General features: G+C 44.1%; 2 protein-coding genes across 3 annotated transcripts in view; both read right to left on the bottom strand.

Moving 5' to 3' along the window:
* LOC130552432 (sodium/potassium-transporting ATPase subunit alpha-1) overlaps positions 1-17,493 on the bottom strand; it is a 36,365-nt gene extending 18,872 nt beyond the window's left edge. The window contains exon 1 of the mRNA XM_057330704.1: positions 17,126-17,493. Coding sequence (XP_057186687.1) covers positions 17,126-17,224 — 99 coding nt within the window. The 5' untranslated portion in view covers positions 17,225-17,493. The remainder of the gene's footprint in view (positions 1-17,125) is intronic.
* An 8-nt stretch (positions 17,494-17,501) lies between these two features.
* LOC130552431 (uncharacterized) lies at positions 17,502-25,129 on the bottom strand. 2 transcript variants are annotated; one of them, XR_008962736.1, is made up of 2 exons: positions 18,221-25,129; positions 17,502-17,906 (listed from the first exon to the last, which is right to left on the bottom strand). XR_008962736.1 is itself a non-coding variant. In XM_057330703.1 (2 exons), the coding sequence occupies exon 2, from the start codon at positions 24,179-24,181 to the stop codon at positions 18,506-18,508; it is 5,676 nt and encodes a 1,891-aa protein (XP_057186686.1). In that variant the 5' UTR covers positions 24,182-24,593; positions 24,908-25,129; the 3' UTR covers positions 17,502-18,505. The 2 variants fall into 2 exon arrangements, 1 of the variants encoding a protein (XP_057186686.1); XM_057330703.1 differs by having other exon boundaries at positions 17,502-24,593; positions 24,908-25,129.
* Between the last annotated feature and the right edge of the window lie 2,464 nt (positions 25,130-27,593).

Genomic DNA, 27,593 nt, shown 5'->3' with positions numbered 1-27,593 from the left:
GGCATGGGTTTATTCATATTTTACCCAACCATGAACATGTTTAGAGTGTATGCAAAATGAATATATACATTCATTTTCAACCTCCACTGTCCGACAAATGTCCTAAATATATACTGTATCTATATCTATATCTATTGCAACATTTCCTATGCAGTTGATTACCTGGAGGCCAGAATTTTAAAATAACAGCTACGAAGCCTGACCACTTCAAAAGATGTATTTATTTCACCGGACCAACGTTCCTGCCTTACAAACTACTCATTTGTTTCTTAAAAATAGCATGCACTAGGCCCAACATGGCATCAAGGTAGTCCATCATTCCAAATATGTGTTTCATTCTTGAATAGTTTTAAAACTGTAACTTTATTTATCTCTCCTTATGTCAAACAACATGCTCTTGAAGCAGAGAAACACAGCTGAATCAGGTGCAAGTATACAAAAGCACTGGACACAGGACCTTGTGTAATAGCTGTTGGAATCTGCATGCGGTGGGTTGGGTCTCATTCACCCTCAGGCACGGAGTTACTGAATGACCTGCTGGGAACAATAACTGGGAATACAGGGAAGGAAGAAAAGTCCACGAGTCTATGACATTGCTTTGTCTCAGCATGTTGGAAACTACAGCAAAGTCATTTTACTTGTAATGAACAACAGAGATGGGCACAAATACATCAAAAATAGTTAGTTACAAATTACAAATACATATTTAAATAAAATACAAAATACTGCTCTGAATTTTTTTTTAAATTAAAATACAAGTAACTTGTCATTTGAAAATACAAAAATACGATATTTTTTACAAGCAATTATTTAAAGTGCGAGAGTAACAGTGGAGTTAGATACACAGAAGAGAGAAACGTTTTCTAAACAGCAGTCCATCAAACACACTTATTCAAACATGTAGGCCTTCACGTCATTTTAATATTATTATCATTATTGATTTATCTCATTCTCCTGCGACCAAAGTCCGTTTACGGAAGTCGTGCCACTCGGCGGCCATGTTTGCAGCACCTCTGGGCAGTTAATAGCAAGTCCACTGTCCTATCTACCTGAATGGGGGAAGGCAGATCTTTTTAAAATTGCTGGCAAAAATCACAATTAAACAGCATATGTCCTATCAATAATTAAACCTGACATAAACTGTACCATAACGTGGGTTTGCTAAGGTTAAATTGCGCTGAAAATCACCTTTTTCGAGATCGCTGCATCTACTGTGCATGTGCACAGCCTGGCAGGCATCTCATTAGAGCCCCGCCCCAGAGAATCCTCAGTCAATACTGATTGACGATTGGCTCGTATCACTGGAAGGCGGGACTTCCTTCGCTTGATCGGCCATATTGAGCATTGCATTCCTCCCCATTAATTGTAATGGCAGTGTCGCATCTTGTTAATATTAATATCTTTGCCGTGACCCACCCGCAATTAATCAGAATGTTGTTTTTTATTACTTTTTTTATTACTTGAACCACCTGCCCGCGGATATAACTGCGATCCTGCATCACTAGACAACACCAGTCACTCTTTAACTAGCAGATAATGTCACGGTCCCACCGTCTTGTTTATGAAATTCTAGTCGTGTGGCGGGATCTGGACAGAGCCCTTAGGTTTTATGTGAGAAAACCATGAGTTGTTTGTTTTTACCTCATGTGTTTTCTCGTGTCTTGTCATTGGCCCCGCCCCTCTCGTCTCATGTATTGCCTTCCTCCCGTGTCTAATGTTTCCCACCTGCCCTGTGTAATTATCCCTCGTTTATCTCTCCCTATATATACCCTCATGTTTCTTTGTCTTGTTGCTCGTGGATTGTACTATGTCTGTTCTGTGTACGAGTGCTTCGTGTTCCTGCCCGTGTCATTTAAGCAAGTTAAGTTTAGTCAGTGTAAGTGTTTGTCTAGTGTTGTTCTAGTTAGTTTATGTGCCTGTGTAGTCTGATTGTTTATCCCTTTGTCTTTGTTATTTTACCCCCTCGTGGGTTTTTGTTTTGTCTATTGTTTATTAAAAATCATTGTTAACCCCTTCATCACTGCCTGCCTGCAATTGGGTTCTCCCACCGCCAGATCTTGAAAGAATCCACGAGCCAGTATTGAACCCAGCAGGCAGCATGGCCAACTCCCAGCGATCCTCCCTGACCTACCACCTTTTCGGGATCCGCCAGGGGAGCCGGGCCGTCATGGATTACGTGGATGAGTTCCTGGACGCGGCAGCAGAGTGGTGTTCGGTGAGGAGGATTTTAATCGTGGCCTCACCGAACCCCTCTCCCCTAGCGAGATGAGGATGCTGGGTCCCCCCAGCTTTGACAACCTGATCTGGATTTTAGCTGACCGGGACAACCCTGAGTCCATCGCACCAGCCCGGGCATCCCGCCCGCTAGCTACTGTGCCAGAGGGTCGCGTCCTGGCCATCGCCACATTGGGGAACTCAGCTCCTCCTCCCGCAAGCTCTGCAGAGCCTCCTATGACCCTCCGGGGCAAGCGGGGAAGGCGAGCATCCTGGGAGTCCTCCTCCGAAGAGTCTCAGCCAGAGCCAGCCGTGCCATTTGCCTCTTTTCTTCAGCCGACCTCCAGGCGGGTGGCTCGGCTGAAGAAAAAGAGGCAGCGGCGGGCAGCGCGGGCCAGTCAGGTACAGCCGGCATCCAGTCCGGTGCAGCCGGCGTCCAGTCCGGTGCAGCCAGTGTCCAGTCCGGTGATCCAGCCGTCGTCCAGTCCGGTGATCCAGCCGGCGTCCCAGCCGGTGATCCAGCCGTCCTACCAGCCGGCGTCAAGCCCTGTCCAGCCGGCCTTCCAGCCGGCGTCAAGCCCTGTCCAGCCGGCCTTCCAGCCGGCGTCAAGCCCTTTCCAGCCGGCCTTCCAGCCGGCGTCAAGCCCTGTCCAGCCGGCCTTCCAGCCGGCGTCAAGCCCTGTCCAGCCGGCCTTCCAGCCGGCGTCAAGCCCTGTCCAGCAGGCATTCCAGCCGGCGTCAAGCCCTGTCCAGCCGGCCTTCCAGCCGGCGTCAAGCCCTTTCCAGACGGCCTTCCAGCCGGTGCCCAGCCCTTTCCAGCCGGTCTTCCAGCCGGTCCCTGGGAGACACCCAGGGTCAAAGACTGTTCCCTCCAGGACTTATCCGAAGTCCCCCAGGACTCCGCGCCCTCGAGCGCAGCCGGGGACTGGGACTATTCCCCCCAATCCTTTTGGTTTACCCCCCATGAACTCTTGTTTTGCCCCACCCCCTCCCATGTTTGTTATTTTTATTAAGTCACCCCAATCCTTTAGTCTTGTTGTCTTGTCTGCCCCTTGTCTTGTTCACCATGTTTGTCTGGTTGTTGTCTTTGGTCCAGTCTGTCAGGTCTTGTTAGTCAACCCCTTGGTGAACACCTGGAGGTGTTCATTAAGGGGGGGGCTCTGTCATGGTCCCACCGTCTTGTTTATGAAATTCTAGTCGTGTGGCGGGATCGGGACAGAGCCCTTAGGTTTTATGTGAGAAAACCATGAGTTATAAATAAATTTATAAATAAAATATTTCTTATATAATTCTTTTTTCCAATAATAATTAGGCCAATATTTTGGCATCATATTTGATATATTCTTTTACTTCAATTAATAGAAATATTTTAATATTTGTAGTTTTAGAAAGCTAATAACCTTAATTTGGTACCAAAATTCCTACGCCCTCCTACGCTATGCCCACCACATTCATCCACAATTCTCATTCTTGTGAGCAATTTTAGCAGAAACGTACGAGAGTGAATTGATACAGAATTAAAACATAACTGAGATCTCTGATAAGCAACCTAAAACTGAACACAGACAGTACGATTACGAACATAACATCTCCAGGTGGCTCTCCAAATACATCAAGTACATGACATTGACTCGACTTTGCTTTGTGAGCCCCGCGAGCTGAAATATTCCACCAGTAGAGAGCGAGGAATGCTGGGCCGAGGACACTGTGAGAAGTGGAAAAGTTTAGCATAGACAACTGGGAGGAGGTCGCAAAATTCACACCGACACACCCACTGTCCTTGGCTCTCGACACCTGATCTGGCAGTCCTCTCAGAGGTCATTTCACTGCTCTGTGCTTCAGCTCCCAACTCTGAATGAGGGGTTTGTTTATGCACTTCACTGCTCTCATGGCATTCACATTTCAAACAAACGTGCTCGTATTTGAGGGTCAACACACGCCGCTGTCATTGGACAATGTCATTTCCCAACACTCTGTGCGCTTTTAACGGACAGGCGAGCCATGTATTAAAGCTAGCATTTAGAAGATAATCCCAGCCACATACCAGGACACTTACGCACCTCTGAACAGATGGCTGTCTTATTAACATGCCTTTGTAACATGGAAAAATGTCAGTATATGCGAACATTGACTTTTGTGCCTTGGGAGACACTCTTAAAGGAAAAAGAAAGTTCACTGCAAAAGTAGTTCAATGCCAACACGTGGAATGATTCAATGTGTTTAATAAACAGGTGTAATGTTACTGTGACTTTCAATAGTAGTAAATTCACAAACCATTTTGGTTCCCCAACATGATGCATTTTAAAACAAAACAATATATGGAGGGCGGAACTTCATTTTATATTGTGCGAATTAATTGGATAATGAAAAGGGGGCGGTTCTTGCCAGAACAGAGTCGCGATCATGAATACATCTTTGATCAAACAAAAACAAGGATGTTAAAGAAATAAAGCAATGTTGGCAACACTTTACGAGGAGATGGTATTTGTTTACATCAGGTAATAATACATTAGCTAACGTGAACAAACAATGAACAATATGTTTTATTCCTTTTTGTCAATGTTACTTAATACAAATATGATTGCTCATTTTTTGTTCATTTTCGTTTATTCTGCATTTGCTAATGTTTACAGATACAACAACATATATATACACTGTATATATATGTTAAAAGTATAAGTTGAACCAAAATGAACGAGGAATATAAGCAAAATAAACAGAAAAAATATATATTTGTGTTACATTGTAAACAAAAAAAAGACAGAAGTTATGGTTTTTGGAGGCACCACTTGTCATGACAGAACCACAGAGAACCCAAGTGCAGGAGAAAACAGTCTTTATTGAACACAGACTAAGGGCAGAGAAATGTATGAGCAGGTCGCGAGAAATCCAATCCGGAGATGGCAGACGTCAGCACGGAGAGTCGAGGATAGGCTGCCGGTGCGGAGTGTTGGGCGGAAGCACCTGGTGACCTCACTCGACTCGGATCCGCGCTGGCAGGTTGGGGAAATGCTGCGCCTGGAGAAGTTGCAGGTGAATCCTCCCGAGAAGTCGTCCGACTGTGGTGACCACTGACCAGAGCGCCAAAGCAAGCTGCTGAAGAAGGCAGACCAGAAGGAGGAGCGAAGAGAACATGGAAGGTAAGAGAACTAGGCTAGATGCAAGACACGACTTGACTAAGGCTGAGATACTTCTGACAAAAAACCACTGAACAGTAAACTTAGCTTCAACAGGCGAGCCGCAGCTACGCCTGAGGCAGTCTGGGCAGAATGATCCACAACGAACAGACACCGGACAAGAAACACGGAGGGAATATAAGGAGAACGTAACGAGGAGATCATAACCAGGTGTGGGGTAATTAGGGAAAGGAATAATGCCTAATGAGTGAAGTGCCAGCAGGCGTGTGAACACGGAGTGGAAAAACACCAGTGCATGGGAAGTCATATAGAAACAAGAGGGCGGGGCGAAAGACGCGGACACAAGCACGAGGTCAGCCGACAGCTCAGTGACAACCATGTGCTCGACAAAAACAAAACAATCCCCGTGCCAGATGATGTCCGACCAGACCGTGACACCACTGGAACCCCTTTGGTTGATTTAGATTCCCTGGCTCAGTACATCGAGCCAACCATCACCAACTTAGGGGTCAAAATTGACTCCAACCATAAGTTCGACAGCCAGATCAAGGTCAAGCGTTTTCCAACTAAGGCAGCTGCCACTTCTTTTGAGACAGTTATCCACGCCTTTGTTACCACTCGGCTCTATCGCTGTAATGCGTTGCATGCGGGGGTTAGTGGGGTTTTGGTCGCATTTCTGCAGATGGTGCAGAATGCTGCAGCGCGTCTTTGAACTGGAACTCGGAAATACGAGCACATCTCTCCCATTATAGCCTCACTTCATTGGCTGCCTGTACACTTTAGGATCAATTTAAAAAATTGTTTTTTGAAGCACTAAATGGTCTTGCCCCACTCTCCATCTCTAAGCTGCTACACCCTCATATGCCCACCCGTTCTCTCAGGTCAGCTGATAAACTGTTACTGAGTGTGCCTAAAACAACATGTAAACTGAGAGGGCTGTGGCAGCTCCTAAATTGTGGAATGATTTGCCCCGTCTAATAGACAGGCTTCTTCACTTTCTTCATTCAAATCACTTTTGAAAACTCATGTTTTCTCTTTGGCTTTTAAAACCTGATGTTCTGTCAGGACCACTGTCGTCAAATATTTAAACAATAGCATATATTTAAGGTTGGCGGAATGAAATTGTTCTGGGCAAACTCTCTTATTTGAATTTTGAATTTGGTTAAAAAAAGTCAACAAAAAAAAAAGAATACAATTAGCCTACATAAAAGGCCCGATTTGCAACAGTAAGTTTACGATAATGATTTTAAATTAAGCCTTCGGGTAGCCTAAAATATCTTATAAAAAATGTCAGTTTTGTGATTTCACCAACATAATGTAAAGTAACCTGCAATTTTATCTTTTAAACGGACATAACAACAGAGAGGCAAAGTTACAAGTTTAAACATACTCATTAAATATTTCTACAATGTTAAAGTCAGATTCAGTTTGTTACTGAAGCGGTCGATATGTTCAATTCGCTGATAATCCCTATTCTTGTAATCGTGGATTATGGTTTGTTTCAGACCAAAATGTGCCCTTGGTGATGTGCTGGTGTGTTAATACTCCTAATACCACGTTGCACAATATGATATACAGACGTCCCCTGATCCCCCTCCGTTGTATGTACAGCAATACTGATGGCAACAGATAAATCTGTGCCTAAAATCCCCTCACTGAGTCCTGCAGAGATATGATGCCTTAAAATAGACATAAATGAATGAAAGTGGAGGACGGGACGTCTCAGAAAATCAACTGTTTTTCTAATCAAACATCACGAGTGTCCATGAGAAGATCTTCCGTCTATCACCCATTCAACCAAAGGCTCGAGCGAACCCTCTGTTCCCCAAACCCTCATGACAACCTGCTGTTGCTAGGCAACCGGTGTGCATGCTAGAGAGCACGCTTTAAAGATTATCGCCTGCAATCCACGAAGCTCAAACATCTTTTCAATTACATTGCGACACAAGGGCCGCAACCGGAAGATTGTTTTCGTGAGGTCGCGGCGACTGTAGAGGCCAGCGGAGGGGAATGCACACGGATCGCTCTTAAATAAGTTTACATAGAACTTCACCACGTCGCATTCCCAACACATTAATGTTCACAGCTTAGATCCGCATGGATGGCTTTTCCGTTCATGCAGAAAACATGTGGACTCAGGGTAAATCCATCCGTCTGCGGATCATTTCACACGGTCCAAATGATGATTGCATTAGAGAGTTTTTATGATCGTGAGTGTTTACCTGAGGCTGTTATTCAGCGGTTATTCAAAAGCTACGAGTTTAATACACTGAATGAGTTTGTTGTTCTAATCTATTATCGCTATAAATAGGCACTTGTGTTAGTCTTGGTCTCTTCTGTTTCTGGTTCCTCAATGTGTTCTGTGAACTCCTTCCCTTGAGATTCAATTCGGTGTTTGGTGCAGCTGTCCTACAGCTGTTGTCACTGCTTATATATACAATATCTGTAATGAAAGCATGAAAAACACCAGACATTCTTCAGGCAAACCGCTCTCTTTGGTTGAAAGGAATAGTTCATACAAACATGAACGTTTCATCATTATTTGCTCAGTAGAGGATGAGTTAGCAAATCAAGATTTAAGGGGTGCGTGGCAAGGCCTGAATAAGATGATGGGGCGTGAATCCAGGAATGCAAATGGTGATGACATAGATACAGATATTTTTAAATGGGTTAATGATTTGAATTTGTTTTGTGGGAGATATGATGCAGATGATAATAGAAATAGGATTGAAGAAGTTGGTGCTAGGATTCCAGAGGGGTCACCAATCTGTTTGACAGGTGACCAGGTTAGAAGGTGCCTTAAGTGTATTAGGCCTTGCAAAGCACCGGGTCCAGATGGCCTTAAAGGACGTGTTTTAAAGAGTTGCGTAAAGGAATTAACTGACCCCTTAACAAGATTATTTCAGTTTGTATTAGATTTACATATTGTACCAAATACATGGAAATTATATTTTTTACAACCCCTCCCAAAAAAAGTGGGAGCTAAAACATTTTGAAGATTTTTTGTCCGGTGGCCTTGACATCAATACTTGCTAAATGCATGGAAAGGGTCATTAATAATCATCTTAAATCATATATATCAGAGTATACAATTAGATGTACTGCAATTTGCATACAAACCGCAAAGAGGGACAGAGGATGCTATGCTATCTATGGTTGATACAACCATGTCCGTGTTCTTTTTATTGATTATACATCTGATTTTAATACAATGCAGATACATTTACTTTTAGAGAGGCATTTGGTTCTAGGTGTAAATGGTACAATTGTTCATTGGATTACATTTTTTTAACAAATAGACCACAATGAGTTTGTGCTAGAGGGGTTAAATCAAATACTGTGTTTTTAAATACTGGAGCACCTCAAGGATGTGTCCAGTCAACCCCTGCTGTTTTCGGTTTATACAAATGGAATACAAATTCAGAGTGAGAATTGTAAATTATACAAATATGCTGATGACATGGCGCTTGTTGCACTTTTGTGGAAAGACTGTGCGAACTCTGAGTATGAAAAGCAGGTTTCAAACTTGGAAAAATGTTGTGAAGTGAGCTCCTTATTGATAAATGTTGGAAAGACAAAATAATTGATTTGAAATCATCCAGAACCCTTAACAGAAATAATGTTATGTGATCAATCTGTTGAAATTGTGAAGAGTTTTAAGTATTTGGGAACAATGACTGATAATGTGGGTCTTATCTGTAAGAAATCAAATCAGAGGTTATTCCTGCTAAGGAAATTGAGAGAATGTTGAGTCTGTTGGTCTTGCAACAAATTTATAGTAGCTTACTCAAGAGTGTTTTAGAGTATAATATAACTGTATGGTTTGGCAGAATAACATCTGTGAATAAAGCAAAACTGAACAGAATTACCAGGACAGCAGGTCAAATTATAGGTTCCAAACAAAAGTCAGTTATACGGCATGGCTGTTAAGAGGAAAGCTTTGGCAATAATTAGAGATATAGCACACTCTCTGAATCATGCTTTTGAATTGATGCCATCTCGTCGTCGTAATAGAACACCGAAAGCAATTAAGGCAATCTATAAACAAACATTTGTACCAAATGCAGCAGGTCTCTTGAATAAGGGCTAGGAATGTGAATTGTTATGTTTTTACATTTTAATGTATTATGCTGAGGTGGAGTTTGTGTATTGTATTGTTATGCATGTTTTTGTTAATTGTATCGTTGATTGTATAGCGAGACCAAAGTCAGACTTTCAGCCAAGGCTGGATAATAAAGTACAACTAAACTAAACTGAACCCCTTTTGGCTTTGCTTTATTCTTCAGAACCAAATCTCAAATAATTAAAAATATATATTTTTCATTTACAATGGGAGTGGATTGTTATCTTTTCAAGGTACAAAAACTCCTCATGGCTCGTATATTAAGGCGTCCTCAAGGCATGTTAACAGGTTTGGTGATAAACAAACTAAAATATAATCCATTATTATGCCTCTTTTCTTTGTGCGAGAGCACGCACAAACAACACAGTTTACTCTTCTGTCTCGTGTTGTTATGTTTTTGCTCCGACCGTTATGCTTTTTGCTTTTAAGTGAACATCCTACAACTGCCTAAACAACACATTTCAGACATTATTTTTGTTTCAAATAATTGTCAATTATTTTACTTAGTTTTTTACTAAATCTGTTCATATGGCGTCAGTGTTTCAAGTGTCCATACAGAGAGCTTGGAATTATTTAATGACAGTTTGGGAAGAGTCGATCCAACCCGATCTCATGGTAATTCGTAAGTATGTTACAAGGTGGCTAATTCATACGAATTCGTGCGATTTAATCCATACAAACATACGATTATTGTCACGGGAACGAGCGGGAAGAACCCAAGCGCAGGCAGCAGTACATGGAACAACTTAAACTTTATTACAAACAAAACAAAAACCCACAATGGGGTAAACGAGAATGGTACGAAATATAAACAGAAATCAAAAAACTTCCCTCGAGGGTCAAAAATAAAGAAATAGTAAATCCAAAACACACGAAAAGGCAAAACAGGAACTGGACGATACGTTGGGGAGTAATCCAAAAACACTTCACAAGGCTAAGACGTAAGATGATACGTATGGACGTATGACAAACCACCAAGGACAGAGAATGCTAAGGGCTTAAAAACGAGGGGGCGGGGCCAAAACACGAGACAGAAGAGCGCATGGTCATCGTAAACAAACACTGACCATGCGCTGTCACACAGAACACGTGGGGTTGTCATGACCCTGCCACAAAACCAGAAACTCATGACAAAGAGAGGCAGGATCCTGACAATTATTAGAAAAAAGCAATACTGAAGCCCCTCCCCTAACCCCACCCCTAACGTCACTAGCGCGAAAGCAAATCATACTAAAATGTAGGAATAAGATCATGCGAATTCATACAAATTCATACAAAAAACAAAAAAATGTATACACATTTAAAGCCTTTTTCTTTCTGAAATATGAACCAAAAAGTATGAGTTGACTTTTTTAACAACAAAATCTCAATTACAAAAAAATTGTACGATCTCATTTTTGCATTTCACAAAAAGTGACGGTTATGAGAGGGGTTTCTTCATTGCAATGTTATTTTGCGATTTAATTGCAATAATTGCACATACAGTATTTTTACTATTCACTTCGTACAAATTTATATGAATTAGTCACCTGGTGCAATAGTACACCTTCCTGTGAGATCGGGCTGTTACGACCGATACTGATGACTTTTTACTGATGCATCCAAATATTCAAATATACAGTCATTTTTTTCACAACACATTTACATTTAGTCATTTAGCAGACGCTTTTATCCGAAGTGACTTACAAACAATACCTTTACCTTAAATATAAATGTGATGTCCATTTATTTATTAAATTGGTAACTTGGTGCAATAAAATACATACAATTATTCCGTCTACTTCACATTTGGGTTTATTTTGTGATTATGGCTAAATTAATCACAAACCTCAGTCGTATATGAAAATCTGTCACGAAATTGGGAGAAGAACCCAAGCGCAGGCAGGCAGTGAAGGGGTTAACAGATATTTATTTTTAAACAAAACAAAACAAAAACACCCACAATGGGGGAAAACAGAACTAAGAACTATAAATAAAACAAAAGATTTCCCACGAGGGGGCAAAATGAAAACAAGACAAATAAACTAAACTCAAAGACACGACCAAACGTCTTAAATCATAAAAGGCACAAAACTCACAAAACACGAACAGGCAAGGAACAGGAACATGGGTAAGCTCACAATCACAATCACAATCACAATCACAATCACAATCACAATCACAATCACAATCACAATCACAATCACAATCACAATCACAATCACAACGCAGTTCACGTAATACAAGAGCACAGGACACAGAAACAAGAGGGTATATATAGGGGAAGACAAACGAGGGATAACGACATGGGGCAGGTGTGGGACATTAAACACTCAGGGAAAGATAACGAGGAAACGAGAGGAATGGGGTCAATGACAAGACACTGGAGAGAACGTATATTATTGTCAAACGGACAATAATATGTTTCTCTCCACACATAACCAAAGACTTTGACATGGCTCTGCTACAGGACCAAGAAAAACATTACTAAGGAAGCAGAGCCATGACAAAATCCTGCTGGATATTTGGAGAACGGTTTGATTTAGACAATTATGGAAGGTTCTGTCAGTCAGAATGCTGGTAAGGTCAAACATGTGATGTCTGAGAGACAGCCGCCAGCTCAACGAGGTCAGACGTGATTCCTGACCTGTCTGTCAGAATGATGGACGGGGTCAGGGAGAGATCTTTATGAGGGCCGGTGACAGCCTTGAATCAAACTGATATTTACCGTATGACTATGTGAAAAGATGGATTGGGCTTTTTCAAATACTTACACAAAGTCTCGACAGAACGGAGTGTGCGTCTCTGCATGAGTTTCTGTATCTGTGTCATGAAAAAAAGAGACAAGAATAAATTTGTTTTTTTCACTTTATGACTGTGCCCTTGTCATTTACAAGTCCCATGTTTTGTCATCTATAGCAGTAAACTGGTGAACTCCAAAAACTCATAAAAATCTCAAAATATTAAATTCATAAATGAATTAGGCCTTTAAATTGAATTTAATAGGTAAAAATTTGACGGCTGTTTTCATGAGATTTACCAGCTATGGTTACACTAGATGAGAGTAATCTCTGTGTTACGTCTCAAAGGGATTACACAACACAAACATGTTTGATAGCAGAGCATCTGCACGTGAAATACACCGCCGCTGCATTTCCACATGACAAACACTTTCACAGAACACATGAAACATTAATGATCATGCATGCGTTATGTGTTTCATGCGAAGCATGTTGCCATAAATATCTCTCGGATGATTTTGACCTAAATGACCAAATGCAGCTGGAAAATGTTTGACTCTAAAACATCATCTGGATTTGGGATGACGTGATGAGAAATGTTTGAGTTGATATTGAGACCTTCAGTAATATTGACTTTTGATCGCAGACGAGAGAAATCTGAGCTCAGTTTGACACATTGTTGACATCTCTTCTGCCTTGTGTCATCATTTCAAATGAAACGTGCCTTCAAAACACTTAACCGATGAATAATCTCATGCAGATCTCTTTGCTGACAGCCGTCCCGTGCTATTTAAAAAGGTTTTCTAGCCTGGACTGTGTTCAGAATAATGTATTCAAATCCGAAGCCTTTACCATAGTGATCTTCAAAGCTGGTTTAAACCACAGGAGAAATCCTCTTCGAGCATCATACGCTGTTCTACATACAGGGACGTGTTAATCAAATGGGGTCAAGATGATGTAGAGACTTGACCTGTTGTATGTATGTTGACCTGTTAGGATGAATTATTAAGTCAAAGACTGCGTTATTGTCAATTCTGCCACACGTGCAGTACATACATATAGATCAGGGGTCAGGAACCTTTTTTAACCAAAGAGCCATTTTTCCAGTTTTGGTTAATTTATTTTTGCAAAAGAGCCATTGCAAAAACTATAACATCTCTCAATGTCTTCAATACTAATAGCTTGATTTATGTCCACAGTCTCACTTACGGTCCCTGTGGGGATCAATTGTTCTTTGCCTTCGATAAGAGAACGAACATGTGCACAGACGAGGCAAAAACAGTGAAACAAACGAAACCGTGCATACATCTGGGCCTCTAAAAAATTATTTCCATGACTTATAAACAACTTACAGCTTTACATTAGGCCTCCATTCAATTAAACTTCATTATATCTAACATATAAGACTTTTATAAAGTGCACGTTCACAGTACTGATAATCCCTCACAAAATACTGCATATGTGTCTTCTGACTTTGCATTGCAATGTTCGACTTCTTGAAATGCTGCATGACATCGGCGAATGTCTGACATCAGAGTACCGCGTTTCGAAAGCACACGGAGCTCTGCTCTCGCGGCACTTTGATGTCATACGCCGATCAGTCTGCGCAACCTGCGCAACACCCCATAAAAGCCAACGTAACTAGCGTCTTGCTAATAGTTTTGTAGTTCGGTTTGTAGGTGGTCAAGACACTTACATACCGACATTACGACCATGTTTCATTTTCGTAAGGGATTGTCAATGTAGCTGACCAGCATACGTGTTTAAACTAAACCAAAGGATTCTAGGACGATTAGTGATTTCAGAAAAAAGCAGCTCGGGATGATTCTCGAGGACTTTTCCATCACTTGCGCGTTAGGACGCCACCTGCTGGGCGTCAAAACTAGCTGGTCTGACCTCTGCAAGTGCACAAATCACTTTTGCTCCACACATCACACAGATGTGAGAGAGTGTGTGAACTTGTGTCAGAGACTCGCAGCAGCAGATTCAAGCACTTGTAGTTGTGTTCTTGTGTTTGTGTTAGAAGGATGTCCAAGAATAAAACCTTTCATTTGTGAGAAAATATTTGATGAGCATTCAACTCTCACTGCACGAATTCACATAAACTGCTCTGCGAACGCTTGCTTTTGGTGCAGGTGTGTGAATGTGTTTTGCACCATATTTACTGCACGAGCATCTCAGTTTGTGATTTGTAGAACTGGATTTGTGCACTCGCACTGAAAGATTCAAGAAGGCCTAACTGTTGTGTTGTGTTTGCGGGAGAGAAAAACATCTACAAGTTTGCAACTTCAAATTTTGACTTCAAATGTACTGATACACATGTGTGGCCGACCTCTACAACTACAAGTTCCACTCTCACAGGCGCTCCGTTGTTTTGCACCCGAAATACCTTCATAGGGGGATGTAGTCAGAGTTCAGTGGTGCATGGGGCAAGACAGGGGAGGGGCGGAGGGAGTTTAGCTTCCTGACTGCCTGGTGGATGAAGCTCTCCTTCAGTCTGCTGGTCCTGAGACTCCGCAGTCTCCTCCCTGATCAGATCAATTATGGAAGGACTCTTTCATTTGTGTTCGGAATGAATATAGTGCACTGCATACTGCAGAGTATGCATACTCATTTCTAAAGATGTGTTAAACATTTCAATCACGTGACTTTATTACGTTGTATGTTTAAATCATCAAGGCATGCAGTTATCTTGGAAATAAATATGCTGCTTTTAAGAGCATTTAAAGCTTCAATCTGTAACCATTTTTGCAGGATTCATTCGTCAATGAAATTATATTCATGCCACAACTTTAATTAACATCCACTTGTGGCCTAAAGAATAAAACTGGATTGTATTAATTGAGTTTTTAATCATTTAAATGCACCTTGTTCTGAAGTCACACACATTCAGCATCAGTGGAAAAACTGCCACAGGGAAAACTAAAAAATGATCTGTTAGAATCAAACAATCAAAATGAGATAATAGCCGACTATTACTATTAGTTTTCAACCCTAAAATTGGTACAGTTTGCTCATGGAGACATATTGAGATTTCCATATCTCTGGCACTGTACCATGTAGGGCCTTACAATGTAAATGGAGACCCCATAAGACACGTTTGCTATCAACCAGATTCCCAAAGATTTTTAGATATCTTTAATACTTCTTAAGTTACAGGCATGCAAACCTTGAGAAACCGAACACAAAATGTGCTTTTTCTTATTTTAGAACTGCCGCCATTGGCATGTAGTGTACCAAGGATGGCTGAAGTCAACAAATTCTACTAATAGACCTACCAATCTCTGCGTAAAAATAAAATAATGATGCTGCCATTTTTTAAAGTCATATTTTACCTTGGCTCCAAATGGATAAGAAAATCACCTTAAAAATACTGTAGTTTGGAACTTCCACGAGATTGTGTTGGCCTCACACCACCTTAGAAATCACTTAACTTAAAACGACATTCAAAACACCTTAGCAACCATATAGCAACACCCTAGCAACCACCTCGAACAGTGTAGCGACTGTATAAAAACGTGTTAACAACTATGGCAACCACATGGTAACATCCGTCCAACCAATCACACAACATCCCAGCATCATTATGTCAAATTTCCTTGATGAAATGTTCAAATGTCATTTATAACACTGCTATCTGGAAACATCACAGGATATTACAGGCACAATATGGAGCTCATTATAGACTTATGAAACAGCTGCGTGTCATACATCACCAGAGTTTGTGTTTGCATGTGTTCAACACGTGACCTGAAACGGCTCTTGAGTTCAGCCTTTTTCCTCTGCTACAGTACTCGCTCTCTGAGCCTCTGACTGGAGATATGGATCGGCTCTGGATGTGCTCGAGAGCTCAGATGGCTTGTGAAAACCAAACGGATGAGATGCACTTGATGTCTGGAGTGAAGATGGATATGGATGGACATGGTCTGTCTACACTGAGCTCAGTTTGTATCTGTAATATTATGGCACATGAACAAAGACAGTTTAAATTCAACATAATGTCTATGTGGCTCGAAAGAGCATAATGGCATAAAATGTGACTCAGGAATCAATTCTGGTTCAATACCATTTATGCGAGATACAGTGTTTGCAAGCCATTTTAATTGTTTGATGTGAAGTGTTTCCGAACAAAACAGGATATTCAAGGAGGAGAAATGTAGGATGGGGCTTAATTTAATCTATTAGGAAATGAACGGACTATATGAGAAATGTTCTCTATATGACAATTGGAAGCAAGTAGTTTGCAAAAAATTCGGTTTTATTTTACAGTGCTCTTGTGAAAGTGTAATTAATTATACATTTAAGTACCGAGTAATGTACATGTACTTACTATAGAGTTAGCAAATACAATTAACATGCGTAAGAAGGGCATCGTAAAATAAAGTGTTACCAAAATGTATTTTACATTTCAACATAAAACACTGCAATTTTTTTATATTTGATTATATTTTATATCATAAACGATATTTGTTTATGACCAGTTTAAACAAATGTTGAGTCTTGAGAATTTATTTTGTGTTTGGTAAGTTTTGTTGTAAAAAGTGTTGTAATATAACTGCAGAGCGCAGGTGTGGATCAGAACATGCACCACAAACACTGGAACATCTGGGGGACATCAACCTCCCCCCAGAGATTTATGTGTGTTAAAACAACACGTGCACTAGCAGGAAAAACAAAATCGGTGCCACCCTGGAATGAATGTGTTTCCTTAATAACATAATTAAAATGATTATAGATCATGTAAAATGTATTGTATTAAAGGTGGGGTGGTTGATTTGGAAAGGTGATAACTTTAGCCTGCTAGCATTGAAATTATAATCCCACCCTCTATGCGATTCGCCGTCCAAAGCCACGCCTCCTCCGAACACATGAATGTATTTCGTAAATCCACGTAACTAATCGATTAAATTCTTCTCGAAGCATGTACATACCTGTCCAAAAGAAAGAGAGCAACCATGGTATAGTCTGCCGGAGCTGTCTCCATCGTGTAAAAGCTGAGCCGATGTTAATTCCAGTTTTTCCTCTTTCATGATCCAGACGTTTTTTCGTCACTGCTTTTTCAAAAACAGACTTTGGTTTTGTAGATTGACTTGTTGTCGGTTCCGCGGGAAAGTTTGATTGTTGCTGATTGTCATTGCCATTCTCCCTACATCGACACAGCGGACGTGAGCGCGCTGATGACGTATGATGTCTGTGTGAACAGGGTGCGCAGTGGGATGCAAAATACGTTGGCTGAAAATGTACACATGACCCGTCACAGCGTTCGGCCAGAACGTTTTGATTGGGCCAACGTTTTTTGGTCCTACGCCTTTCACAGACGATATATAATTATACAAATATTGTAGCGAAGAGCTATTCTGAGAGGAAAGGGGCTAGTTTCAAATAAGTATAGCAGTGAACCAGGGTGTCGGTCAGAACACAGCAGAGAGCATTGGGTCAACTTAAGCCGTTTATTGGGCACACATGAACAATCATCAGAGGGGAGAGCCAGCGTTAACAAGATCACGAGGAGTACGATCAGTGTTCCTTTACTGAACCCAGAGCCATGAACCAACTGAGTGCTGTTCCGTTCCTCACTCAGACTGGTACTTTCTGAATTATCCAGGTGAATTTACTGACGGTTAAGATTGGCCGTATTTGCAACCGGGCCAGGTAAAATGTAGGTGGAGAGATTAAGATGCAAAGATGTACAGGTGTGCAGATGTGGTTTCCCTGGAACAGATAACAACAGAACTCCTAAGCATGCAGAGCTATGGTGCATAACATCCATGCAGTTAACGCATTAACAGATAACTATGGCTTCTCCCCTCATACATCTTCACAATAATATGTACATCACTCATTCCTTCATTGTTACCAAATACACCATTGACATAATGAAACAACACTCTTCATTAGCAACACGCTGACGAACAGTAACATGAGTGATTATCACAGCTATGAACAGCTGTGTAGCTAGTAGCATGTTAGCATTAACAATAAGGAACACAATCCAAGCGAACACATATAACTCTATCTGTACTCACTCTATTGGACGCACATCAGCACACTACGTTATAACCTGGCTCGGAAGATTCAGTTACAGCCTGATTTACGAGCCTGTGTATACCTCACCACTGTCCCACGCGCTGTTCCAACAACTAACGCTCTTCCGCAATCGCTCCGGATGAACGGTGCTCACTTTCATAATAAAAGCTCCTCTGGGAACAGTGAATATCCCCACATCATTCCGGCGTGTTAACTCCTCAGCTTGGGTCTTTTGCACAGCCGCCCCCAAATTGCTTGCAATTTGCCCCTGCAAAGACTCGTCTCTAATCTGAAGAGGCCGGGGTCCCGTGCGCATCATCTCTGTGATCTGGGATAGCAGGAAGAGTAATCAGTCTGGCCACTGGCCGAGTGTAGATCTTGTCTTTGATTCTCACGTCTGCAGATCTAACATGCCCATCTGCGCTCTGATGCACTTTAACCACTCTACCCACCGGCCAGAGGGCCCTGGGAAACTGAGGGTCCATTAGCAACACCACTGAATTGACTATCAAATCCGTAGGGGTGTCATGCCACTTTTGTCTGCGTTGTAGGGCTGGCAAGTAATCCCTAATAAATCTTCCCCAGAAATGATCCGCCATCACCTGACAGTGCCTCCACCTTCGCTTGCTTAATCCCTCGCTCTTCTGATATACCACCGGCGGCAGTGATCCATCCAGCCGCCCCATCAGAAGTACATTTGGGGTTACTGCATCCAAGTCGGCCACATTGGATGAGGTGTAGCCCAGCGGTTTCGCGTTGAGGATGGCCTCTACCTCCAGAAGAGTAGTATGGAGCACCTCTTCAGAGACAGGTTGAGCCCCTATGACTGTATACAGAGCGGACTTCACAGACTTGATCTCTCTTTCCCACGTCCCCCCGAAGTGAGGAGCTGCAGGGGGGTTGAAGCGGAAATCAATTTTCTGTCCAGCCAGTAATCGTTGTAGATCTGAGGACATGCTATTGAAGGACTCGCGGAGCTCCTTCTCTCCAGCCGTAAAGTTTGTACCTCGGTCTGAATAGAGCTCTGCGGGAGTTCCTCGGCGAGCGATAAACCGTCTGAGGCTCATAAGAAAGGAATCCACATCCATACTGTGCAATAGATCCACGTGCACCGCTCGGGTGGTAAGGCACTTATAGATGATCCCCCATCTCTTCTCTGAGCGCCGTCCCAACTTTACATGGAAAGGTCCAAAGCAATCTACTCCTGTCGAGAAGAACGGGGGCTTGTGTAGACGCAGACGGGCTCCAGGTAAGTCGGACATCTTCGGGACCAGTGGCTTGGACTTCCATCTTCGGCACTCCTCACATTGATGTTGCACCTTCCGCACGGCCTCTCTGCCACGAAGAACCCAGAAGGTACGGCGCAACTCCGCGAATACTCGCTCAGGGCCTGGATGACAGAGGCGGGCATCGTAGTCCCGGATAAGGAGCTTTGTGACCAAATGAGTGGGGTCCAATACAATGGGGTGCTTGAAAACCGAATCTAACCCCTCAGCACGTCTGAGTCGTCCTCCCACCCGTATAATATCCTCCTCAGGGTCTAACTCCGGTGAGAGGCTAAGTATGCGACTACTCTTAAGCAGTGCCTTCCCGGCTCTCAGGTGTCGCAACTCCTCAGGGAAGCACTCAGATTGGACTCTTTTGAAAACCGTCATCTCTGCCTGCTGGTAGTCGGCTGCACTCAACGGTTCTCTTCCTGCCGCCCCATGCAGCTCCTGAGCCACGGACTTCACCATATCCCTCCATGACAGTGAGTGCATTGGCAAGGTTTCTGGTCCCTCCGCGCGGTTAATCACCCCGCATATCGTCAGCTTCTTATACTCTGCCGTGTCGTGCTTGGGTTCCACGCCCGGCCAGGTGGGCCATCCATCGGGTCCTTTGAGGAGGAAAGTCGGCCCTTGGCTCCAACGATTAGGCATGGCTAACTCTGTCAAGGTCTTCCCGCGTGTGACGTCATCAGCTGGGTTCTGTGCGGAGTCCACATAACGCCAGGTACTCTGCTCTGTAAGCTCTTGGATTTCGGCTATGCGCGTGCCGACAAAGACTTTGAAGCGGCACGACTCTGACTTTAGCCATGTGAGCACTGTAGTGGAATCACTCCAGAGAATCGTCCCATCTGTACTGATGCTCAGTTCCTTCTTTATCGTCTGGGCAAGCTGGGCGGCTGACAAGGCACCACAAAGCTCGAGGCGGGGAATCGAGTGTTGCCGGCGGGGGGCCACCCTGGATCTTGCTGCTAGGAACGCCAGGTAGATTTGTCCCTGTGCATCTTCGGTTCTCAGGTAAGAGACTGCCCCGTAAGCCCTTTCGGAGGCATCACTGAATACATGAATGTGTCTAGAGACCACACTCCGACCTGCATGAGCGGGAACATATGCACGTGGTAAGGAGATGTGTGATAGCAAAGGCAATTCTGATTCCCATTCCTTCCATGCCTTCTGCAGGTCAGAGGGAAGAATCGGGTCGTCCCAATCCCGGGGCTTTTCCCACATGCGCTGGACGATCAGTTTAGCTCGAGTAGTGTAGGGTGATATGAACCCTAGGGGATCGTACTGTCGGGCTAGCACCTTATACACATTCCTCATGGTCAGCGATCCATAGTCCAAAGGTCGGCTCTTGTATCCTAAGGTGTCTGTTTCCCAGTGCCAGCTGAGTCCCAGAGTTGGCTCTGTCAGGCCGGATTCGTTGTGTGACAGCCACCTCTCCATACCATCGGACCTTGCTTCTCCAGGTAGGTGCTTAAGGACATCAGGCACGTTGCAGGCCCATTGACGAATCTCGAATCCACCCGCGGCTAAGACTTCTCTGAGTCGCTCCACCAGCCCCTTGGCCTCCTCGGCCGTGGGCACACTCTGGAGACAGTTATCCACGTAAAAACACTGCTCCACCGAATGCCTGACTCTTCCATCTGGTCCACCATGGTCTCTCGCATGCCTCTGGAGAGCAAAAGTAACACAGCACGGTGAGCATGCAGTGCCAAACGGCAGAACTTGCCACTCAAAGATGTCTGGGGGTTCGTTGCGCTTCATGTCCCTCCAAAGGAACCTGAGAAGTGCTCGATCCTCCGGAGGGAGCCGAACTTGGTGAAACATGCTGCGGATGTCTCCACTGACCGCTACTGCATGTTCCCTGAAGCGCAGCAGAACTCCGAGCAGAGATGGACCTAGCGTAGGTCCGGGAAGGAGAGCATCATTTAGGCTTCGACCCTGGAACTGATACGAACAGTTGAAGACCAGGCGTCTCTTCTCGTTGTGACTCACTAGGTGGTGGGGTATGTACCACGATTCTTCGGTGAGTGAGGCTTCCTGTGGGTTTATCTTCCTGACAGCACCTGCTTCCACCAGCTTGTGGATCGCTGCACAGTACTCGTTAGCCCGTCGGGGGTCCCTGTCTAGGCGCCTCTCCAGACTTCTGAGACTTGGTAGGACGGCCTCTTTAGGTGCTCTGAGGGAGGGAACACCGCGTTTCCGCAGCAGCGGGGTGGCATACCTGAGTACACCGTCGACCCTTATTCGCCTTGTTTTTGCCTCGAGGAGCTCAATCGCTTCCTGATCCTGCTTTGATCGTACCACCAGTTTGCTGGTCTGGTAGGGCATCACGTCCATCTTCCACAGCTTCTCTACATCCTGTGCTAGCTCTGTCTGAGGGGAAACACTGGTGAAGAGACACTGCCTGGCACCCATTGTCCACTGTATGGGATGAGCAGGTCCTTGGAGGGCCCATCCCAACCTAGTGCAGACAGCTGCTGGTCCTCCTGGCGGTCCCAGTCTCACCGGCTCGATCGGGGTGAGTAGATGGGGGTAATCAGCACCGATCAGCAAGAGTGGTTTCACATGCTCGAAGGGCTCAAGGGGTATGTCTGCCAGATGCCTGTACTTCTTCTTCAGACAGACAATGGGGTAGGTGTAATCTGCCAAAGCCAAGTATCGAGAAGTAAAAGCTTCTGTTATTCGAAAGGTCCTCTTGGGACGAGAGGGGGAGGATATGCTGAATGAGACTGATGATCCCTTCAAGGTTTGAACCTCCTGACGGATTGTGCGGAGTGCTAGGTCCTCAGGCTTCTTGGGCAGGCCCAGTTGATCGGCAGCCTCCGCGAGGAGCATCGTCCGCTCAGAACCATCGTCGAGGACAGCGTACGTTTCTAGTGTCTTGTCTCTATTGCGCAGAAGTACCCTGACGACTTTCAGTAGGACACGGGAATGCACCGATGGTCTGTCCAAGTAGAGTATTTCCGTTCCGGAGCTCACTAGACAACTCTCCGTCTTTGGCGGTTCGACCTTTGGGCGAGCATTGGCATCATGCAGAATCCGGAGGTGCCTCTCATGGCACAAATCGCAGAGCTTTTTGAGGTCACATTGTACGGCTTGATGTCCTCGTCCACATTTCCAGCATCTCTTGTTCACTCTTATCCACTCTCTGATCTCCTCTCTGGTGAGTTTCTGAATGTCGGGACACTTATTCAGGAAGTGGTCGTTGTTCTCACAATAAGGGCAGTACGGTTTCACATTGCCTCTTTTGGTCGGATTAAAAGAGCTGTGACTCCCTTGGTTTCCCGCCTGTCTCGGCAGACGGCCTTCTGCTCCGTGAAGCACTGTAGCTGCAGGTCGGCTGCGTCGCTTTTCCGCTCGGTAGCCTGTTGACCCTTGGGTATGGACATCTGAGATGTTGTCGTAGCCTTGACACCAAGACTCATATCTGAGCCATTCTGCCAGGTCACGCAAGGTGTGAGTATGCCCATGACCGTAGAACATCTGTCGTCTGAAGTTCGCTCTCATCTCGGTCGGAAGCTTGGAGAGGATCCGAGCTACATGAGAACCACATCTAAGCTCCACATCACCATCCGGACCCAATGTCTGTAGCATGCCCACTAGTGACTGTACATGCAGTGAGAATCTTTCAAAGGCCGCTATATCTCCTCGTTTGATCTCAGGTGAATCCATGATGGTCGCAATCCTCTTTAAGGCTACTTGATGAGGCTGTCCGAACTTCTCCGTCAGGGCGGCCATTGTGTCCATGTAAGGCCTGGGTGAGTTAATAAAGGAATCAGCTATGAGACAGGCTTCCTCGAGCTTCACATGATCCACAAGGATCTGGTACTTAAAGAGCTCAGGGGCATCCGCAGGTAACAGGTTGGTTAAAGCTAGCTTCAGCCTGGAGAATTCCATCGGGTCTTTATGAACGAAAAGAGGGATTCTTGGGGCTGGTCCCTGATATCCTCCTCTTCCCAGTGACATTGCTCCTGGCGACTGAGGTAGCCCTCGAGCACGGTGCGGATGGCTCATGTCGACTCTGGTTGGGAACTGCTCCGTGTGAGACATTGGTGAGAAAGATCCTGACCTCTGGGGTCGAGGCCGAGCATCCCAATGTTCATTACGTAGTCTGTACGAAGAAGGATCGCGTTGGTGAGAGTGCTGGATATCATTAGCGGGTGCTTCAGACACCGCTTGGTCTCTCATGAGCTGTAGCTCCCTCATCATCCTATCTATGACGGTAATCACTCTGTGCTCCTCCACCCTCGTGGGCATAGGATGTGGCTCAAATGGGGGCCATGGCGGTGGCGGTAACTCTTCAGGCTCCTCCTCTTCCCCTAATTGGAAGTCATCGGGCCTGGAGGGCGGAGGTCTCGGCCATGGTTCTGTGGGCTGTGTCCGTCGCTCTAGTCTCGGCTCCCGGGTAGAGGTAGTTGGTGGTTGTGACCATGCTATGTTCGTGTCTTGGAGGCTATCATCCCAGTCAGCGGAGGACTCATCCCTCGTGCAAGGGGTCTTATTCCATGGAACGTGAGAACGTGGGATCCACTCAGCTGCTCCGGGTGGAAAGGAGGGCGTACTGTGACGTGTTGGGCTAGACCTCCTCGGTGGAGCTGCTCCAACCACGTAATCCTGTAAATATTCCGGTTGTCTCATTTGGCGCTTGGGCCGGGCTGGCATGGCCCACGCTGCTCCCTCGCTCGGCTGCATATTCCCAGCACAGCTGCTATCCGGCTCGAAGGACCACAAATGTAGCGAAGAGCTATTCTGAGAGGAAAGGGGCTAGTTTCAAATAAGTATAGCAGTGAACCAGGGTGTCGGTCAGAACACAGCAGAGAGCATTGGGTCAACTTAAGCCGTTTATTGGGCACACATGAACAATCATCAGAGGGGAGAGCCAGCGTTAACAAGATCACGAGGAGTACGATCAGTGTTCCTTTACTGAACCCAGAGCCATGAACCAACTGAGTGCTGTTCCGTTCCTCACTCAGACTGGTACTTTCTGAATTATCCAGGTGAATTTACTGACGGTTAAGATTGGCCGTATTTGCAACCGGGCCAGGTAAAATGTAGGTGGAGAGATTAAGATGCAAAGATGTACAGGTGTGCAGATGTGGTTTCCCTGGAACAGATAACAACAGAACTCCTAAGCATGCAGAGCTATGGTGCATAACATCCATGCAGTTAACGCATTAACAGATAACTATGGCTTCTCCCCTCATACATCTTCACAATAATATGTACAACACTCATTCCTTCATTGTTACCAAATACACCATTGACATAATGAAACAACACTCTTCATTAGCAACACGCTGACGAACAGTAACATGAGTGATTATCACAGCTATGAACAGCTGTGTAGCTAGTAGCATGTTAGCATTAACAATAAGGAACACAATCCAAGCGAACACATATAACTCTATCTGTACTCACTCTATTGGACGCACATCAGCACACTACGTTATAACCTGGCTCGGAAGATTCAGTTACAGCCTGATTTACGAGCCTGTGTATACCTCACCACTGTCCCACGCGCTGTTCCAACAACTAACGCTCTTCCGCAATCGCTCCGGATGAACGGTGCTCACTTTCATAATAAAAGCTCCTCTGGGAACAGTGAATATCCCCACATCATTCCGGCGTGTTAACTCCTCAGCTTGGGTCTTTTGCACAAATATTATTTGACCACTATACTTCTTGATTGCTATCAGGATGTAAAGAGATTTCCAACCAACATGACAAAAATGTTTCTGGACAGGATCACCCACCCTACCTTTAAGTCCAAAAAGACATCAGTCCCACTTGTGTCTTGTTTAGTTAAAACAAGTTGTGATAAAGTCAAAGATCTGACTTCATGTGAACTAAAGCATTTCTTATCAAATTCTCCCCAAAACCAAATGATTTGAGCTATGCTGTCAATATTACTTATATTTATTTATAAAATATTACAAGTTTTATAAGCTTACTGCATGTCAACAATTGTCTTATTACATTCTATTTTCTCCAAGAAAACAACAGGGACCATTTTGATGCTTAAAGGAACAGATCACCCAAGAATAAAAAAAATACAATCAAGTTGTTCCAAATCTGCATACATTTTCTGTTTTGTTCTGATGAACACAGAGAAAGATATTTGGAAGAATGCTTGTAAACAAACAGTTCTTGGGCCCCATTGACTCCCATAGTAGGAAGAATTACTTCATAATTTTTTTGTTCTGTTGAACACAAAAGAAGATATTTTAAAGAATGTAGGACAGCAAACAGTTCTGGGGCAACTTTGACTACCATTTGTTCCTACTATGGGAGTCAATGGGGCCCAAGAACTGTTTGTTTACAAGCATTCTTCCAAATATCTTTCTCTGTGTTCATCAGAACAAAGACATTTATACACATTAGGAACAACTCGAGGTGAGTAAATGATGACATTTTTGGGTGAACTGTCCCTTTGAATGAGATACCATATATTTATGGGGCAGTCGTGGGCTAATGGTTAGAGAGTCGGACTCGTGAGTGCGGTTAGAGTGCCGGTTGGATTCCCAGGGCCGGCGGGTAACGACTGAGGTGCCCTTGAGCAAGGCACCTGACCCCTACTTGCTCCCCGGGCGCTGCAGTGATAGCTGCCCACTGCTCCGGGTGTACGTGTGTTCACCACTTGCTGTGCGTGTGTTCACTACTCTCTGGATGGGTTAAATGCAGAGGTCACATTTCGGGTATGGGTCACCATATCTGACTAATAGGTCACTTTCACTTTCTCATATAAATGAAACCTTCACAATCTCCACGTCCCCTGAGCTAAGAAACAAAACCTCTGAGCAATAAAAAGTGTCTAGTGGTGGAAGACAAGGGCCCTAAACAGACAGACAGCTCGAGGACAATGTGTGCTTTTACATAAAAAGTGAATTTTTCACTTTCTCTGCAAGACATTTTATTTAACTCTAAACAGTAGCTGTACATGTACATGCGTTGATTTTTTGGGATTGATGTTCTTTAATATTATCTGTAGTGTAAAACAAACAAAATCTAAAGAAAAATATAAACGTAAATATATATGATATGTACCATAAATCTATACATAAACATACATAAAGTGTATAATGCAGATCTCAAAAAAATGTCCTGTCACTCAATACAAGGGCTTATGAACAGTGTCACAAGTTCACCACAAATGATCCAACACAACGTAACATTTAAAGGAATAAGAAAAGAACAATTATTTGTGGAATTTCAAGACAAAGCTTGTAAACGAACAAAGCGATTGGTTGACAGAAGCTGCAGTGGGTCATGGTGGTTTATGTGGACTATATTAAAGGTTTGGGGACCATTATCAAATGCTGAGCTCACTTCAAAGGGATCATATGAAATGTTGGAGCACCAGGATGTTTCCATCCACGGCTAAAAGCTCTACGGCATGATACTATCATGATACATCATGTAAAAGAGTCTTTTTCCATTACGACGGCCCACATAGCACATGCATTCTGAGACAGAGCGGCCTGCGCTTTGATCGTGAGCGTGATCGATTACAGTCCCACAAACACACGCGTGGCGGCTTACATTCACCTCTATAACGCCAGCCAATGACAGCTAGCTACATTTGTCTCAAGTCGGAGGCTCACAGGTCTTGGGACGGAGTTTACGAGAGAGCGTCTATCAAAACGTAGACCTTCAATCTCCCATCGTTCAGCCCGAACATACAAAAACAGCTCAGCTGCACAAACCGGCAGATGTTGTTTTGCGCAGATTCTAAAAAGACCCCAGTTGCCCGGAATCCAGTGTTATTTTACCCAGCATGCCGAGCGCTTGAGAGCGGGGGCCTGCGGAGCGAAGGTGGCGTGGGAGGTCAGCGCATCGAGATCTCAAGACATTCTGCACTTGTCTTGTGTCTCTCTCTCTTTCTTTAATGTTTGTTCAGATGGACTGAGGACTCTTCCTCCTACATTCACTCCCACCAACACTCATTAACGCCCCACTTTATGACCGGCGAGCTCAGCGCTTCAGGCCATCGATAATAATCCAAATGCATTTTAAAAAGTCCTCAACTGCTCGAAAAATGTGAAATGCAAATTGACAGATCCTGGTGTGGCTGACAGAAATCCAGGATCGGCGAGGCTTGTTACTC

The sequence above is a fragment of the Triplophysa rosa genome, linkage group LG4 (genome assembly GCF_024868665.1).
Source record: "Triplophysa rosa linkage group LG4, Trosa_1v2, whole genome shotgun sequence".
NCBI classification, from domain to species: domain Eukaryota; kingdom Metazoa; phylum Chordata; class Actinopteri; order Cypriniformes; family Nemacheilidae; genus Triplophysa; species Triplophysa rosa.
Note: the sequence above shows the minus strand (reverse complement) of the source record. Positions and strands in the feature narration are given on the sequence as shown.

Excerpts from the sequence above, each read along its gene's own strand:
- LOC130552431 (XM_057330703.1), bottom strand. The coding sequence starts at position 24,181 with ATGCAGCCGAGCGAGGGAGCAGCGTGGGCCATGCCAGCCCGGCCCAAG.